General features: G+C 33.6%; 1 protein-coding gene across 3 annotated transcripts in view; it reads left to right on the forward strand.

Moving 5' to 3' along the window:
- The window catches only part of SKA3 (spindle and kinetochore associated complex subunit 3), a 47,167-nt gene extending 30,292 nt beyond the window's left edge, over window positions 1-16,875 (forward strand). For 2 of the 3 annotated variants that reach the window (XM_037800353.1, XM_037800354.1), the window contains 8 exons: window positions 2,554-2,615; window positions 2,740-2,905; window positions 4,721-5,132; window positions 8,804-8,889; window positions 11,339-11,424; window positions 12,884-13,087; window positions 14,418-14,548; window positions 15,487-16,875. In XM_037800353.1, the coding sequence (XP_037656281.1) occupies window positions 2,554-2,615; window positions 2,740-2,905; window positions 4,721-5,132; window positions 8,804-8,889; window positions 11,339-11,424; window positions 12,884-13,087; window positions 14,418-14,546 (1,145 nt within the window). In that variant the 3' untranslated portion in view covers window positions 14,547-14,548; window positions 15,487-16,875. The remainder of the gene's footprint in view (window positions 1-2,553; window positions 2,616-2,739; window positions 2,906-4,720; window positions 5,133-8,803; window positions 8,890-11,338; window positions 11,425-12,883; window positions 13,088-14,417; window positions 14,549-15,486) is intronic. The other variant, XM_037800355.1, reaches the window with a different exon arrangement.
- Window positions 16,876-18,244: the final 1,369 nt, after the last annotated feature.

An 18,244-nucleotide genomic window follows, 5' to 3' on the forward strand; every position in this document is an offset into this window, starting at 1 on the left:
ATCTTCCCTAAACTTTTTGAATTGATTTAGCATTAGTTGTTTCAATTCCTGTATCTCAGTTGAAGTGTAAGTTTGTTCCTTTGACTGGGCCATAACTTTGTTTTTCTTAGTATAGGTTGTAGTTTTCGGTTGTCTAGGCATCTGGTTTCCTTGGTTACCCCAATCAGGTTTTCCCAGACCAGAATGGGCTCAGGTCTTGAAAGGAGGGAATAGTTTCTGGTTTCCCTGAGGGTGTCTTAGAAGATTGATACACCCTGTGAGGCCTCAAGTCACTGTGCTTTTCTGCCCAGCAGGTGGTGCCAGTCAGCCTGTAACTCCAGACTGGTGTAAGGAGGTGTGGCCCATGGCTGTTTTCCCCCAGGCTCTGGGGTCTGTTTCTGAATGGAAGGCCAATAGTAGAGCTGGGCCCCGCCTCTTTCCTCTTAGGGAAGATACCCCTCCTAGGGAGAGGTCATTAGCATTTGAATGATCTCTGCCTGTGTTATCTCCACCCTTGTCTGGGTCTCAGAGTGCTGGGAACTGAAAATGGCTGAGGCTTTCTCACTGAGCCAAAAAAGGGACAGAAAGCCCCCTTCAGGGCCAGTCCACAGCCACCCTCCAGCTCTCCAAGGTCAGTTGTCACCCAGAGCCTCTCTCTGCTTGTTGGGGATTCGTAGCCTGTATCGAGCAGTCCACATTTGTTAATTAAAACCCTAGTTGGAGTTCAGCTGAGCTATATTTGCTTACTCGGAGAGTGCTGCTCTCTAGCACCGCGAGGCTTTGCAGTTCAGGCCATGCGGGGAGGGGTCTCCTAGCTTGGATCTGCAGTTTTTACTTTCAGATTTTATGCTGCAATCTCAGGCATTCTTCTCAATTCAGGCTGGGGTATGATGAGTGGACAGTCACATTTGTCCCCTGCAGTTTTTCCAGATTATTTGCTAGTTGTTCCTGGTGGTTATTTGTTCCAGGGGGACAAACTAGCTTCCACCCCTCTGGATGCCTCCATCTTCTCCCGTCTCTTCTCACTGGGGTTTTGATTTTCATTTTCCTAATGAAAATTTGCTGACTTTTAACAGGTGAAAGGAGAAGGAGCTCTTCAAAGGAGGCGTGTTTTGGAAAACAGAATTGTAATTCTTTTTAAAACTGCTTTTACATTATATATATGACCAACTGATTAATGACAGAGGTGTCACGTGTCTTTTCAATAAGTGATAACAGGTCAATTGAATATTCATATGGAAAAAATTAATAGGTCTTGAGCCCTACTTCATGCCGCACACTTTTCCAGATAGATTGTAGCTATAAATGCAAAAGACAAAACAATAAAACTTTTTGAAGAAAACATGAGAGTATTTTCATTGGCAAAAATTTTTTAAATAGGAACAAGAAAGTATTCACTCCCCCTGCCCCAAATAAAAGTGCTCACCATAAAGGAAAAATTGATAAATAGGACTACATTAAAATTAAAGACTTAAGTCTATCAAAAGGCACAATTAAGAGAATGAAAAGGCAAATCATAGTGTGGTAGAAGAGATTGCAACATATAAATCTGACAAAAGGCTTGTATCCAGAATTTATAGAGTACTGAAGGCAGACAAGCAATAGAGAAAAGTCTTAAATTGGCATTTCAAAAGAGGATCTTCAGATGGCCATTAAGCATATGAAAAGGCATGAGATCAAATTCATTAGTTATCAGAGAAATGCAAATTAAATCCCAATGGTGTAGAGTTACACACCCAACAAGATAGCTCAAATGTAAAAGAAAATACCAGGTATTGACAAAGATGCTGAACAAATAGAATCATACACTGCTTGGTGGGTATGTAAATTGGTACCACCACTTTTGAAAACCATCTGGCAATAGTTGTTAAAGCTGAATAAACATAGGCAAAACCTGTTTTAGAGCTCCACCATCCAGAAATGTGAATATTTGGGCACCAAAAGACATGTACAAGAAGGTTCAAAGCAAGAATATTCAGAACGTTCCCAAACTAGACACAAACCAAAGTCCATCAAAAATGTAATGGATAAATAAATTAGGTGTAATCACAAGGTGCAATAATATTATATGGTAATGGGAATGAACGGATTAGACTGGATGAACGTGGAGTAGTGTCACAAACATAATGTTGAATGAACAAAGCCAGTGACAAGAGAATACATTGTATGATTCTATTACATAAAGTCTATAAACGGGGAATAGATGCATGATGTTAGAAATCAAAGTATTGGTTATTCTTGGGGAAAGGAGCATACATGAGGGGTTTCTGGAGTTCCAGTAATGCTGTTTCTTGAATTGAGTGCTGGTTATGCAGGTATATTCACTTTGTTAAGTTCATCAAGCTAAATACTTACGATTTGGTACTTTTCTTTCTGTATGATATGGTTCAATAAAAGTTTACATTTAAAAGAACGACCTTAACACTTTTAGCCAATGACAAAATATAAATTATAAATGAATATCTAGAAGGATTTTACAATTCCGAGAAACTATAGTAAATTATATTTTCTATTTTTCCTTCTTTTTTTCCTCGTATTCATTGCACTTTTTTCCTTTCAATATTCATGTTGAAGACTTGGAAGATTACCCAATGAGAATTTTACATGACCTGCATTCAGAAGTCCAGACTCTAAAGGTACCACTCCTACAAAATTAATTTATCATTTTTCTGTGGCATGTAATTTTTATTAATTTAAATATACTTAATCAAATTAAGTACAATAAGAGAAATTGTAATGTAACTTCTTTCCTACTCAAAGGATGATGTTAATATTCTTCTTGATAAAGCAAGTTTGGAAAGTCAAGAAAGCATTGGTTTCATAAAGGCAACCAAAGCACTAATGAAAAAAAATGCAATGGATATCATGAAAATAAGAGAGTTTTTCCAGAAGTATGGATATAATCCACGTGCCAAGGAAAATCCAGGTTTGAATAACTCATTTTATGGCATTTGTTTTAGTATTTTTTAAAAAAAGGCAACATAATTAAGTAAGATACCCATAGGCTTGTTATGGTTTCAAGTTCTGGCTCTGCCATTTTTGACTATCATTCAGTAAATATTTATTCAGTGCTCACCCTATGCTGGATGCCATGCTGATCAGTGGTGCAATGTAAAGAAGACAGTCCTTGCTCTCCTTTCCAAAATACCAGACGAAAACTAACTCAATGTCAGAGGGAGGAATTTTTTGAGCTATTTGAAAAGAAAGTATGATAATCTGTGTGACTTTGGATAGGTAGTTTGTAGTCAACTTCGCCAGTAAATAGTTGAGTGACCTTAGGCATACTTTTTAATTTTCCTTGTTCCCTGTTAACTCTGTAGAATGAGAGATTTTAGTTACATAATTGATAAAGTCCTTTTTAAAATAAAGGTTAGTATAGCAAAGTAGTTTAGAATGTGAAGCCAAACTACCTGGGTTCAAATCTCAATTCCACCACTTATTATTGTTTCTGGCAAGTTACTTAACCTTGTGCCTTAGTTTCTCATCTGTAAAGTAGGGTTATTTGATAGTTTCTACCTCTTGAGGTTGTGAAAGGATTAAGCGCGATAAAATTTGCTTAGAAGAGTGCTTGGTATGTAATAGTCACCCATCATTATGTTATGCCCTTAGCTGTGAATGACTAATTTCAATATACCTCAGTGTCTTCATTTCTTTTATGAGAATGATCTCTGTACATAAATAAAACATTAATTATATCAACAAATATTTTACTTATTTATTAATGTGTGTGTGCAAGGCATAGTCCACATGGTATAATAGAAAGAATGCATTTGGCTTTGGTGTGAAAGAACCATGGATCTAGATTCTGGTTCCACCAGTTACTACCTGTGTGGCTTTGGATAATTCCTCTAAATTGCTTTTCCACACTTCTAAAATGGGGATAATAATATCTCCCTATAGGGGAGTGATAATGGTGATGATTTTATTTTTTTAAGGTTTCAGTGACAGCCTGTGATAATACAATAGTAGATTTTTGATTGCTGTTAATTCTATGCATTCCTTAGAATTCCTTAGAATTAACAGAGTTCCTGAAAGTTAATTCTAAGGAATGCTTAGAATTTTTGCATTGTGTTTTCGCACAATGCGAAAACAGGACTCGATGAACCAGCAGCTCTTCTAAGGGTCAAAAACTGAAGTAAAAGTACAAAACCGATCAATGGTTGAGAAACTACGTATCTTTTAAATGCTCTCCCATTATTTCTCTCAGCTAGGCTTTTGATACAGGTTATTCCAGACTGACTTAGCATAAAAACTTATCTTTGTCTAAGAGTCTTTTGTTTTTAACTTAGGTATCTAAAAGTTAAAAATCTGAAATAATAGTATTATACTTTGTATTAAATCTAGAGCACAGTTAACACCACACTGTAATGTCATCAAAATAATAAACTAGTTTCAGAATATATTAGGAAATAAGACCATGGTGTAAATCACATTCCCTCCAAGGAAGTTAGGAATTTGGACTTTCATTTGTGAACATTGATTTTTCATCTTTTAACACGTTAGTTTATCTTTCTGCTCTACTGTTTCATAAAATTTGTAATGCATAGACAAGAGATACATGTCAGAAATTTACCAAAGGAACCATTGAAATAAAATATTTACAGATTAAGGAAAGAATCAAACTTTTGTTGACCTGGGAAATTTTAAATGGAGCTATTTTATGTAGTTTTAGTGCATTTAAGTACTTGAGATTTCTTGTGATGTTTGACCAAAATGTTACCTCTTTGATTTTTCTTCCCAGTGGATGAGCAAGAAGTCATTAACTCTAACCCAGAGTTGGCTAAATGCAAAAATCTTCAAACGCCTGATATGAAGGATGATCTGTCTGACTCTACTGTTCCAAGCAGTTCTGTTTCCGATACGCCTCCACGTAGTCCACAACTTTCTGATTTTGGACTTGAGCGTTACATGATATCCCAGTTTCTACCAAACCATTCACAGGTAGTGAATAACTATCAGGAAGAGCCAAAAATTTTAACTCCACCTACCAAACAGTCACCAACTAAAGTACTAAAAACTCCAAAATGTGCACTAAAGATGGATGATTTTGAGTGCATAACTCCTAAATTAGAACACTTCGGTATTTCTGAATATACTATGTGTTTAAATGAAGATTATACAATGGGGCTTAAAAATGTGAAGCATAATAAAAGGTAAGCAATTTTCTTAAGGCTCTTGCATGCTACATTATGGAAAAAAGCATTTTATGTAACTTTCTAGAACTTTTGCATTTAATCATAAATGCAAATGACAAAATTAGAAACTAAAGGCTAAATTTTTTATTATTTAAACTATAAAAAAGTGCTATATGATGTAGTGCTGGGAATTTGAAAACTTCTGATAAATGAACACAACACAAATGATAAAAATTGATTTGAAGTAAAAACCTGGATAGACCAATAATCAAAGTAAAAACTGAAAAACTTAACAAATAGCTCCAAAAGCTATGGGTCCAGATATTTTTCTAGATGGATCCTTTCATAACTTTAGAGAGCATACAAGTTTCATGTTGTATGTTATTTTTCTAAAACTAGAAAAAGAAAGAACACTTTTCAGTTTAGTTTATGAAGTTGATATAACTTTGATACAAAACCTGACAAGGCACACAGAAGGAAACTATGACCCAATCTAATTTTTGAGTACAGATGTAAAAATCCTAATTAAAATACTCAAAGTTGAATTCAATAGTGTATTGAATGTATAATAGACAACTTCCAAGTTATGCTTATCCCAAAAATAAAGGATATTTACTATTTGGGATTCAATAAGGAAAAAAGATTCAATTACAAGATTCAATAAGGAAAAAAAGGTAGGATAATCTCAATAAGCCAGTAAGGAATATGATAAAATTTTGACCCCCATTCTTTAAAATGCTTTGTCAAACTGTAAATAGAAGGATTCTTCCCCAACAAGATAAAGAATATGGACATCTAACTTAATCCTAATAATGAAGCTTTCTGTCACCAATATATATTCTTGACGCTCTGGCCAATGTAATGAGATATAAATACAAATAGGAAGTGTTTCTGTTTTGTGTTTCTAGGTTAATTTCATACGTAGGTAACTCTAGGAAACCAAATGAGAAACTTCTAGAAATAATAAAAGTTCAAGGAAGTGACTGATATAAAATATATTCTATATAGTTATATAAGATAACTCAAATAATATGCTTTCCTATATTTCATTAATAATTAACTGGTAAATATAATGCAAAGAAATCCATTTAAATTGCAACAAAAAAATAAAATACTTGTCTAATTTAGGTGAAAGACCTTTATAATGAAAACCATATAACATCTCTGAGTTATATAAAGGGGCAGTTAGGATGAAGAAAGATATTATATTCCTGAATAGAATGACTGAATATTGTTAAGATATTTAATCATATTAAATCAATTTATAGATTTCATACAGTCATAAACAAAGCTTCCATAGAATTTTTTTTAAGGTTGAGAAAGAAGGATGTTTAGCAAAATTCTAAAATTTATCTAGAAGAATAAAAAGTGAAATTAGCTGAGAAAGTAAAATTGCATAATGAGCCTTTCGCATAATTAGACATCTTAGCAATATTCAGTCATTCCATGCAGGAATATAGAATAGAACATGAAAAAGATAACAAAGATGTAAAGGAAACAAACCAAGAAAACACCGCAACAAACATGACAAGTGTTATATCCTTATAACCACTGTCATACACATACTAGTAAGGAAACACTAACACTCCAAAAGCTAGCTAGGCAATAGACATGAATAGACAACTCACAAATGTTAAATGAGTGACTAGTAAATATGACCAAATGCAATTTTGTCTATTAAAATAGTACAAGGTTTTATTTGTATAACTATTACAAGAGTACAAGGAGATGGGTAAGTTCACATATTGCTGCTGGTAATGTTTCATGAAAAGGGCCGATTTTTAAATGTTCAAAACTTTTATCTAGTCATTGCATTTTTAGGAAGACTGGACAAACATTTGACACAGTAGTATTTATTATAGCCTTACGTAATAGAGGGAGATTGGAAATAACCAAAATATCCTATGTTAGTGAACTAGTTAAATTATGGTATGACATCAGAGTTGGAAATCAGTAAAAAAGATGGATAGATTTAACTACTTATAATATTTAAACTACTGTATCACAAGGTAGTTAACAACTACAAAGCAGGAAAATATTTTATAATGTGATAAAACAAATGTGCAATATATACATACATACACACACACACATATTACATATAAATTAAAATATACATAATATTTTCAAAACTCATACACAATTGGGGAAAGACAAATACTCCAATTTTTAAAATGAGCAAAATGTCCAATAAGCATATTTACAAGTAATCCTCACAAGTAATCAAAGAAATTCAATTAAAAAATCAGTACCATTTTTCATCTATCCAAATACATGTGTTCAATGCCTAGGTTTTAATTAGGCTTATTAATCGTAAGAGAAATAGTATCAAAAAAGACAGGTAATATTCAGTGTTGATTAGGACATGAGAAAATAAACTTTTATAATGTTGGTGGGTATTGGTGAATCTCTCTGTAGGGCAAGTTTGTAGTGCATGTAAAAGTCTATGATATTTTACTTGTAAAAATGAATTTAAGACAAATAATCAGAAAATGTGTGGTGATTTTTCTATAACACTATGATTTCATTTATATGAAGTTCAAAAATCCATAAAAAATGTATTGTTTACAAGTACTTAGATAAGTAAAGTACCAAGCATATCTAGGAAGGAATTAATCTCTAAAGGGGCACAAGGAGCACTTAGTTGGGAAGGTTACATAGAGGATTACAGAGATATCGGTAGTATTCCATTAAGCTGGATAGTGGCCTTATAGGTGTTCATTTTATTTATTATTTTTAAACTTTAAACATATACATTCTTGGTATGTGTGACATAGTTTACACACACTTTTTTTTTAATTAGTTTTATTGAGATATAGTCACATAATATATAATCCATCCAAGGTGTACAATCCATGGTGTTTCGTATAATCACAGTTGTGCATTCATCACCACAATCAATTTTAGAACATTTTCATTATTCCAAAAAGAAAAACTCTATACCCCTTAGCAATCACCTCTCCATCCCTCTTTCCTTTTCCAGCCCTACATAATCGCTAATCTAATTCTGTCTCTATAAATTTATTTATATTTATAGAATACTAAAATATTTCTATTAACTGTAGTCCATAGTTTACATTAGGTACACACACACTTTTAAAAAAAAGTTTATACAGGATGTTAAGGACAGCCTGATTCCAATTCAAAACTGGAAACATTCTTAGTGAAAATCAATCCTGAGCCACTATCTAGTATTTAGTGCTGTTCCTGTTTATAGCTGTATTCCGGAGATATGGGTAATGGGCTAGAGCAAAGCTTAATAAGATGACAGGATGGGTCGTCTTAGTCTAAAAAATGGCAGGTTCTTAATCTGTGTCTGTGTACTGGTTGTCACATTCCACTTTGTGATTTCAAAGTTATGAACTATACAGTTCCTGTATTGGAATTTATGAGTTGAACATGTGGCTTTTCATTAAATAAAGAGTCTTAACCCACTTGTAAGTCAAGGTCATCAAGAGAAAATGAAAAGAAAAAAAGAGAGCGAGAAAATGGTTCTGAACCTCTTTTGAGTCATGGATATTAAAAAATAAATAAATAAATAGGATTTGTTCCATGGGACTTCTGTTCCATTGAAGCAGAACTTAATGCTAGTCTAAACTTGATGCTATATAGTAAGATTAAATTGTTCCCAGAGGTTTAAATTAACTGGCTTTTATTTTAACTTACAACTTCCCTGTGAATCATGCCAGCGAGGAAGCCATAGAAAGAAAAGCAATGACCAGTGATCATTTCTTACCCACTCCTGGCCCCATAATCCAGCAGTTGGGAAAAAATGGTAAGTGTAAAAATCAAGTTACTTCTCAGCTATACTCTTTCTAGACTGTGTATACAAAAATGGATCTGTCACCTTAGACATCCTAATAGCCTTCTCAATTTGTAACATATCTTTCTTGAATTATATTTAGTCCCATTCCATTCAGGTTCAGCATCATTTTGTATAAGAGAAAGAATTTTCTGGCATGTTTTGAACACTCTTCTTGATTATGTTCAAGATTGGTAAGCTTGTTTGTTTGATTCTAGCATTTTAACTGAAAACATGTAAATATATATTCATTCACCAATCATTTGATATAGAGCCAGTAGTGCCTGTTTTTTTTTTTAGTTTTACTTAGCCTATCAGAGTTCTAATCATCTTTCTTACATAAATCACAACCAAAATACATCATCTACCATTTCAGATTTTGCTTTGTAAAAATAGTTCAAGAACTTAAAAGAAAATTCTCATGCAGTGTTTTCATATTGTTGTGCAAGCAAACATGAAAACATTGGTTTTCCTGAAAATACCATGTAAAAATCGTCAAGTTTTAGAATTTCTTTGAATAATTTTTTTTTTAATAATTGGCTTATCTACACCAAATTTATCAGCAGATTTTTTTAAGTAACTTGTCTATCAGGTCTTTCCAAAGATTTTGACATATTTTCAGAGAAGTAATTCTCTTTTTGTACTAATTTCACTTTCATAATATTTAATTATGTAGTAACAAGTAATGTTGGCATAAGTGGGTTTGAAAAAATGTACCTGACTTCTGTTAAGCTTACTTAAAAGCTCAGCTTATAAAAAAGCGTGATTATATTACAGAGTAACCTATTTGTTTTTTAAAAAGAGTAAATAGTATCACCAGCTCATACCATATTCAGAAATCAATTCCCAATGGATTATAAACTTTTTAGAAGATGATATAGCTGAATATCTTTATGACTTCTGAAGTGAGAAAAAAATAGCTTACTAACTGAAATCCTTGAATGTACCATAGGTAGTATATTTTATGGAGGGAATAGAGAGCTTAGGTTTATTAAGTAATAGTGATTTGGTTAAGTGAAGGATTGTTAAGAGAACTTCTATTGTATTTTAATTTGACTCTGTTTTTATTCCACAAAAGTGCCATTGTTACAATTTTTATAGTCCGTACTTATTAACATTTAGAAATTTGTTTACCGATTTCTATCTTTTCATTCTGTTTACCATTGCTTCTTATCATTGCTTCTTATTCTTCTGCTCATTCCTTCTGGATTCAATTTCCTTCTTGTTGAAGTAGTTCTTTCAGAGACATTATTTCTAGTTTGTGAAAAGTAGTATCTAGTTTTAAATGTCTGACAACATTCTCTTTTTTCCTGTTCTCATTTTTGAATAATTTAGCTGCATCTAGACCACTAGATTGACAGTTTTCCTTCAGTATTTAAAAAAAAGTATTCCACTGTATTCTGGTATCTATTGCTGCTGATGAACAGAGTGCTATTAGTCTGATTAGCTTTCCTTTCTAGATAGTCTTGTCTTTTCTTTCTGGGAGTCTATAAGATTTTTGCCTTTATCTTTGATATTTTACATTTCTCAAACAATCTACATACTTGTATATTTGTCTTTACATATTATGTTTAGACTTTGGAATATTTTTTCAAACTAAGGACTCATTCAGCAATTCTAGAAGAGACTCTGGCATTATATCTTTTTAAATATTGCCTCTCTCCTCTTTCCTCAATTTTTTTCCCCTGAAATTCCTGGAAGATATATTTTAGAACTCATCATTCTCTCCTAAATCTCTGAAATTCCCTTTCATATTTTCTTTCTTTTAATTTTTTATGCTGTTTGTCAATCTGATCATTTTTCTAACATGTTTACTTTTTTTCTCTTTGAATTTTTTTTAGCATGCTTTGATGATATTCTTTTATATACAGATATCAAATGTCTGTATATGCACATGTCTGTCTCTAGGTTCTCTCTTTTGTTCCAATAATCAATTTTTCCATCCCTGGCCATTGCTACAGGATTTTTAATTACCATAGCTTTAGAGTAAGTTCTGACATCTTAGAGGGTAAGGAACCTCCTCCTCCTCTTCCTTCTTCAGAAGTTTGATAATTTCCTCCATAAAAGTCTTAAATAGTTTTTAATAGGTGGATTTGTAGGTATCTTGTCTTCTTTGTTGCTGTTATGGCAAATGATACCTTTTTTCAAATTATATTTTAATTGTTTTTGCTTATACCAGAACTATTCATTTTTGTACATCGACACTTTACTTTGCAAACTTGCTGAACTTTTATTAGTGCTAACTATAATTATATATGTGAATAATGACAGTTTAAATTAACGCACTGTAGTTAAATTTTTTCAGCTATTAAAAAGAAAATGCACAAATTATATTGACAAAGCTTATAACTTAAAAGTTGAAATCTTCATTTCAGCCTTATTTTCACATCTTTATGTTTATGCCATTGTATGTGTCTTCCAGATGCCAAGTATACAAATTCACCCTTGGCCCCTACATTCTGCACTCCTGGTTTGAAAATTCCTTCTACAAAGAACAATACAGCTTTGGTAAATTTCCATAAAAGTGAAAATTAGAAGTGTTCTCCTAATGACTTCCAGACTCTGAAACAGTCTATTTTCCAAACTTAGACTAATGCTATGTATACATTTCTGAAGGGTAATTTAGAAGGTTATATCAAGAGCTTTAACCTTGTTTTCATACCCTTTAACCTTGTCTCAGAATTTATTCTAAGGCAAACTGGGACAAAGATTTATGTACAAGGAAATTTGTTAACAGTGGTACTTATAAAAGCAAAACAGTGGAAACAATCTAAATGTCAAATGAGAGAAATAGTGAAATACCTTAAGATCTGGTGTTAAGTAACCATCATGTTTTGAAAAATAGATGGAAACATAAAAAGAATGTTTTCAAGAAATATTTAATGATATGAAAAATTGTTCATTATATGCTTTGTTTTATAAAGGAGTATGTAAAACTACAGCATTAATCCAATTTTTTATTTGTATGTGTGTGCACATACACATATGCACAGTCATATATTTTAAGGGAAAAAAGTTATCTCTGAGTGATAGATTTAATGGTAGACTTTTATGCTTTTTTTTCCCTCCAAATTTTTCCTACTAACAAATTTACTATATTCAGAACCCTATCCCTTTTTAAAAGTCTGTATGAACACTTAATACAACCATTACTGTAAACCCAGGCTGTCCAATAGAACTTTCTACAATGGTAGAAATGTTCCTTAATCTGCACTGTCCAGTATGGTAGTCACTAACCACATGTAGCTATCAAGCACTTAAAATGTGGCTAATGCATCTAAGGAACTGAATTTTAAATTTTATTTAATTTTTAATTAATTTAAAGTTAAAGTAGCCCCACATGGCTAGTGGCTATAATGTTAGTGCAGCTGTAGACCCAGTGCTGTATTATCAATTGAAGTATTAGGTAATCTGCCTGCTGATACTTGCCTTTTCCAATTCATCCACTCCTTACGTTTTTCCATTAGTGTGAAACACACTATACTGACATGACTCCCCTAGCCTTTCTTCCTGTTCTGATCCTAGGGAGATGTTTGGTAAATTTAGTGTGAATCAATTGTATGCTAAGTTTTCCTCAGATCTGAGCTGCTTCCTTTTGGGAGTGAGCCTGCCTGCTGAGGGCATGTGGTAACACTTTGCTTATCCATGCTTTGGCACTTATCAGCCCAGTTTAATATTGTCTAAGACTGTGTGGGTGAGTCCATCTAAATCTGGGATTCAGTCAAGAAGTCCATTTAGTTTTCCCATTAAGCTCTAACTCAGCCTTTATTAGAAATTAAGATGGCATTTTGGACTCCACGTGCCATTTCTTTGTTTTCTCAATTTTGTTTAGAACTTCATCAGGGAAGAAGGGTGTCATTTTGGGACCTACTTAAAGACCCCAACCAAACTAACAATTGAAGGTGTATTTTTATTTGCTAGATTATTTTATACCACCATAATATAATGATTTATTTTTATTCAATAGGAATCTACAAATTATCCATTATCAAAAACAAATAGTTCATCGAATGATTTGGAAATGAAAGATTGTACTTCATTAGTTTTAAATTCAGAGAAGTGCTTTGAAGATCTTTTGGACCCCTTTTCTCCTAAAATTTCTTCTTATGAGAATCTGCTCAAAACACCTACACCTCCAGAAGTAACTACAATTCCAGAAGATATTATCCAGGTTATTATTCCAGGCTATTTTCTTTTTTTTTCTAATATATTCTTTTCAAAATTAGATATTTATATTAAAGAACCAAAACTGCATTTAAACTGTTATTTACCGTCTGGCTAATGTGCTGGTTTGGGTATCAAGAAGATCCAAATTCTGGGCTCTGTTAGGCCCTTCTAAAACCACCTGGCTACGGCTCTTCTGTGCTAAGTAAAAGTTAGTAACCTTGTCATATTTTTAGTGATGTTTTGCCTCACGAAGTATTTTCTCTTTACCTTTAACTTCATGTTCTGAAATATACGTATTTCTTATAACATTTCTAATAGATGTTCAACTGCAGTTGCCATACTGGCATTTCTTCCATTGGAGCTGTTGCTGGCAACATGAGAAATGTTATTTTCCTAAACTTCTTCAGAAGAAGGGATCAAGAAAACTTGTAACATTGTTTCTTGAGCTTAAGACTTCTTAAACCCCAGTTTGAGAAACACTGATTCATGTTCTTAGAATCTCTGATTCTTTATTATATCATTTACCACTAGTCTACTACTGATTTGTAACTGTCAATCAACTAAATAACCAGTCTGATTCTTTGAGAGCCCCCCTTTTAATAGAAGTTGTGGTGTTTGGAAATTACTGCTTACGAAAATGGAATTCTTGATAACAGTCTAGAAATTCTCCTAGCTTACGGACAGTGATGAGAAGGATAAAGCCACTTGGGGAAATACCCAGATGCCATTAATACTGACTCATCCTAAGATACCAGTGAAGTACTTGTTATCCTCTTTCTGTATTTTCTGCTTTTCTGGGAATTATAATAAATTAGGTGAGGCAGGAGCATCTTCTCTCTTGATAAGGAATCATACAAAAGTTTCCACTTCCCCTTGGTTGACTCTTTTCTCCTTACTTATTCTAAGTGAAAGGAAAGAAATTTTGTATTTCATGTATCATTTTTTATGTATGAAAAAATATTGCTGATATTTCAGATTCTTCTTTTATAATCTTTACAGCTGACCAGCTTTCTTTTGAGCATTTATTTCGGATCTTTTCTATATATATGTTTTCCCAAACATGTTTGTAAAGGTGTAATTTGTTCTTAGGGATGTATTGCTCCTTAACTTTAGTTAGAGTGCATTTTAGAAGGCTTTAGATATCTAAGTTAAATTTCTAATATCTCCATCTTTTCTTCATTGAATGTATGTGCTGCTAAAAAATTCTTAGTGTTTGTATATAACCTATTTCCTCAGTCTTTTCATGGAGTTTCTTGAAATTTTTCTAACACCTTCCAAATGTATGTTATGATGTTCATATAACTTGGTAAAAAGAGATTTGCTTTTTGTTTTAGATTTTGTCAAAATACAATTCAAACCTAGCTACTCCAGTGGCAGTGAAAGCAGTGCCACCGAGCAAAGTCTTTCTTACTAAATATGAAGGACAGAACATTCAAGATGTTTCCAACAAAGAAAACTGGTAAAAGTGAGTACACTACCATGCTAAATAAAGTGTGTTATTTGAGGCAGATGTTAAAATTCAACATTTTACTGTTAGCAGAACATTTTTAATTGACATTTGCCAGCTTAGGTTAATAGCCCACCTTAATTTTTTATATAGAACGTGTGAACCCTGTATCTCAGCCCTCCAAACTATCAAGTTTGATGATATCATTGGGAATTTATTCCCAACTATTTTATAAGTGTAAAAATACATAGGAACAGTATTGTGCCATCAGTTTTATGGATGGCTTTTAATCATATTTAACTGGTATTTTTTTATTTGTATGTTTGTGTTTGCAGAAATTCTAGTGGATCCATTTACTATAGAAACTGAAGGAGATAAAGCCAAAATAGGTCTTCTTTTCTTATTCACATTCCTCTACTTCTCCCTTTTTAAAAACCAATACATTTTAACAGAGAATGTGGAACTGTCAAAACATTTTTATTATGTTTTGATAATAAACTTATCAAAGTTTGACAATTTGCATTTTATTAAGTTTGACTTGGTTTAACCTCATTCTTGTTGAGATCTCATTCAGCTTTTAAGGATTATTACTTTTTCAATGATGTCAAATTCACGTTGCTTTATCTAACAGAATAGTTTAAATTATATCAGAAAGCAGGACAATTACATCCAGTCTAGCACATGTGACCTTTTCATGGCTATCTTCAGCTGGACTTCTCCTGATTCTAGCTGTCTGCCTTTCATCTACTCTCATGACTATCTCAATGTCTTATACACCTTTTATTTCAACAAAGCTCTTTGAGACTGTTGATTTTCCAAGTGATAGAAACAAAGCTTAAGCCAATTTAGGAGAAGAAACGCATTTACAGGCCTAGATAACCAAACTGTGGTAGGCCTCAGTCAATTGGAATCGAGTATTCATGTGTTGTCAAAATGTGTTTCTTTTTTCCTTCCAGCTTTTCTGCATGTTTCATTCTCTCAAATCATCTTCTTTCACCACATGGCTGCCAGCATCTCCCAAGTTCACCACCACCTTGATCATCCAACAGACTGAGCCTCATTCCCTCTGGTTCCAAATTCAGAAATCTCAGGGAGGGGTTCTGATTGACTCATCTTAGGCCCGATGCCCTTTCTTGGACACTCAACTGTGGCCAGAGGAGGTCGAATACTATATACCTTTAATGCTACCTGATAATTTCAAATTGCCCTTTTAGATCAAGCCTAAAATCTTTCTGATTTAAGTATAATTGGAAAAGTAACTAATTATAAGTTCAGGAAAGTGCTGTTAGAGAATGTTTCAAATTACAACCAATAGGAAAATAATGACCTGGCTTCATGTGGAGACCAGTTAAAATTGGAGAAGAAACAATTGACAAGCAAGTATCATGACAAGGTGCTTCAAAGGCTCAAGACAGGCTTTGGGAAATTTGGTGCAGTAAAGATTACCCTCATTTATGACTGTTCCTTGAAAGACAAATGTGAAGTGACAACCTGTCATATTTTTTATGCTCATAATTTTGTCAGAAAATATTCACCAAAACAAATTAACCACTTGATTTATTCTTTGTTCTAGGAGTGGGTAGTTATAATTTAATTTTTATTAAATATGAGGTTAAAGAAATTATTTAAGATATTTAATTTTCAGGGTAAAGCTCTAGTTGATCTTTGTATGTTAACGATTCCCAAAATTTGAATCAACTTTTCTTTCACTCTTTACCATAAGATACATGTATTTAAATCCACAAAATTGGATGAGTTTGCTTAAGGAAGGAGTGTATTCCTGGAGTTCTCCAATCTATAGAAGACAAAAATAGGAAAAGAAGATTTTGAGAAGAGGTCAGTGAAGCAGGAAAATATTTCAAGGAGAATGGATCAACTTTACTTTTTCAAATGTTGCTGAGAATTCAAGTAAAAAGAGGCCCGTGACGTGATGTTATTGACAACCTTGACAAGATTAATTTTGGTAGAGTACTGAGGACAGAAGTATGGAGAACACTGAAAACAGACATAAAAACAGTGGATTCAGATAGCTCCTTCAGTGAGTTTTGCTAAAGAGAAAAGAAATGGTGCAGCAGCTAAAGGGGAACATGGAATCAGAATTTTTTTTTTAAGGTAAATAAAGAATATTGTATTAAGCATTTCTCATTGTCTGCTAGGTATCTCCACTTGTTTTGTGATGGCCCCTCAAATTCACTTTATCCAAAGTTTCTTACCTTGTCCCTTAACACTTTCCTCCCATGATCCTACTTTCCATTACTAGAACTATGATATTTCCAGTTTATCAAGCTTCAAACCTTGGGATCTTCCAAGCACATCTGTCCCTTCCTTAAAACCCTCCAGGGTCTTCTCATTTCTCTAAGATCCTTAATATGGCCTCTGTAATCTGAGCCCAGTTTGTTTCTCCAAATCTCATGTCAGGTCTCCCTCTTGCAACCTGTACTCTAACCACACAGGCCAGCTTTCCATTTCACTTTCCTACCTCAGGGCCTCACACCAAACTCTGCCTAGAATACTTTTTCCCCACCCACTCTTTGCTTAGCCAACTGTTTCTCTCATTCTCATGCAGCAAACAACTGACGTTATTGTCTTCCCATCATCTACTCCTTCAAAGAAAAACAATACTCTTACTTTGCTTTAAGAATTTATACCCCCAGCTCTAGGCTCTGCCAAGCAGCATCAAAATCCCGACAACACTGATCACTGACGGGCAAGTGAAGTCCTCCTGTCTTCCCAGCATAAGAGGTCCTTCCTCTCCATTCCTTCTCAGCACCCTATTTTCTCTTCCTTAATGGCACTTGGTAGAATTTGTAGTATTTATTTGGGTGTATATTTAATGTTTGTCCCCCCACTGGACCATATACTCAAAGAATGCTCACAAAATATTTATTGAATGAATTAATAATATTGGTTACTGAAATCCTACTATGTGCTAGGCACAGTTCTAAAATGCTTTGCATTTATTAACTCATTTATTCTTAGAATAACTTACGAGGTAGTTACCATCATCCCCATTTTTCAGATGAGGAAATTGCAGCTTTAATGATTAACTTTCCTCTCCCATGTCCCATTTTTTACCCCAATCTTGTTGGCTGCCAAGCCCTACTGATGGTCTCGGGGAACACATTCCCTCCCTCTACCTTCTCTGCTACTACCCCAATTCTCATCTGAATTGCTGCAGTAGCCTGACATTCACACCTCCTTACCCTGAATGCTAACCAAAATTAGTACATAATAAGTGCTCTTTTGATTGTAAGTTGTAAATCCAACCCCTCTTACGAGCTGCGCAAGCTCAAATGGTACCTACCTTCAGGAAACCTTTCACTATCCTTTCTTATAGTAATATGCTCATCAGTCGCAATTTACCTGTTACCGTTCTCGGGACACTTAATCCATCTTTTTATTATCAATATTTACACATTCTTTTCCTCTTTCTGTGGAAAGACCTGTATCTGTGTCAGACATAATCTTTGTATTCCCACCCAGCATGGTAGCTGGGACATAAGACAGGCACTCATTAAATATATTTGGAATACTGTAAATTCTCTGAGAGGTTCCAACACTTACCATCTTCAGAATTTACAGATTTAAAAAATCCCTTGAGAAGGTTACCTTCATTCACAATTTAAATTGCTTTTATTGCATCAAATGCTATCTCTGAAATTTTCTTAGGAGATGGGACACCATTGGCCTACTAGCCCAAGGCACAAACTGAAG

Source organism: Choloepus didactylus, chromosome 12, assembly GCF_015220235.1.
Source record: "Choloepus didactylus isolate mChoDid1 chromosome 12, mChoDid1.pri, whole genome shotgun sequence".
NCBI classification, from domain to species: domain Eukaryota; kingdom Metazoa; phylum Chordata; class Mammalia; order Pilosa; family Megalonychidae; genus Choloepus; species Choloepus didactylus.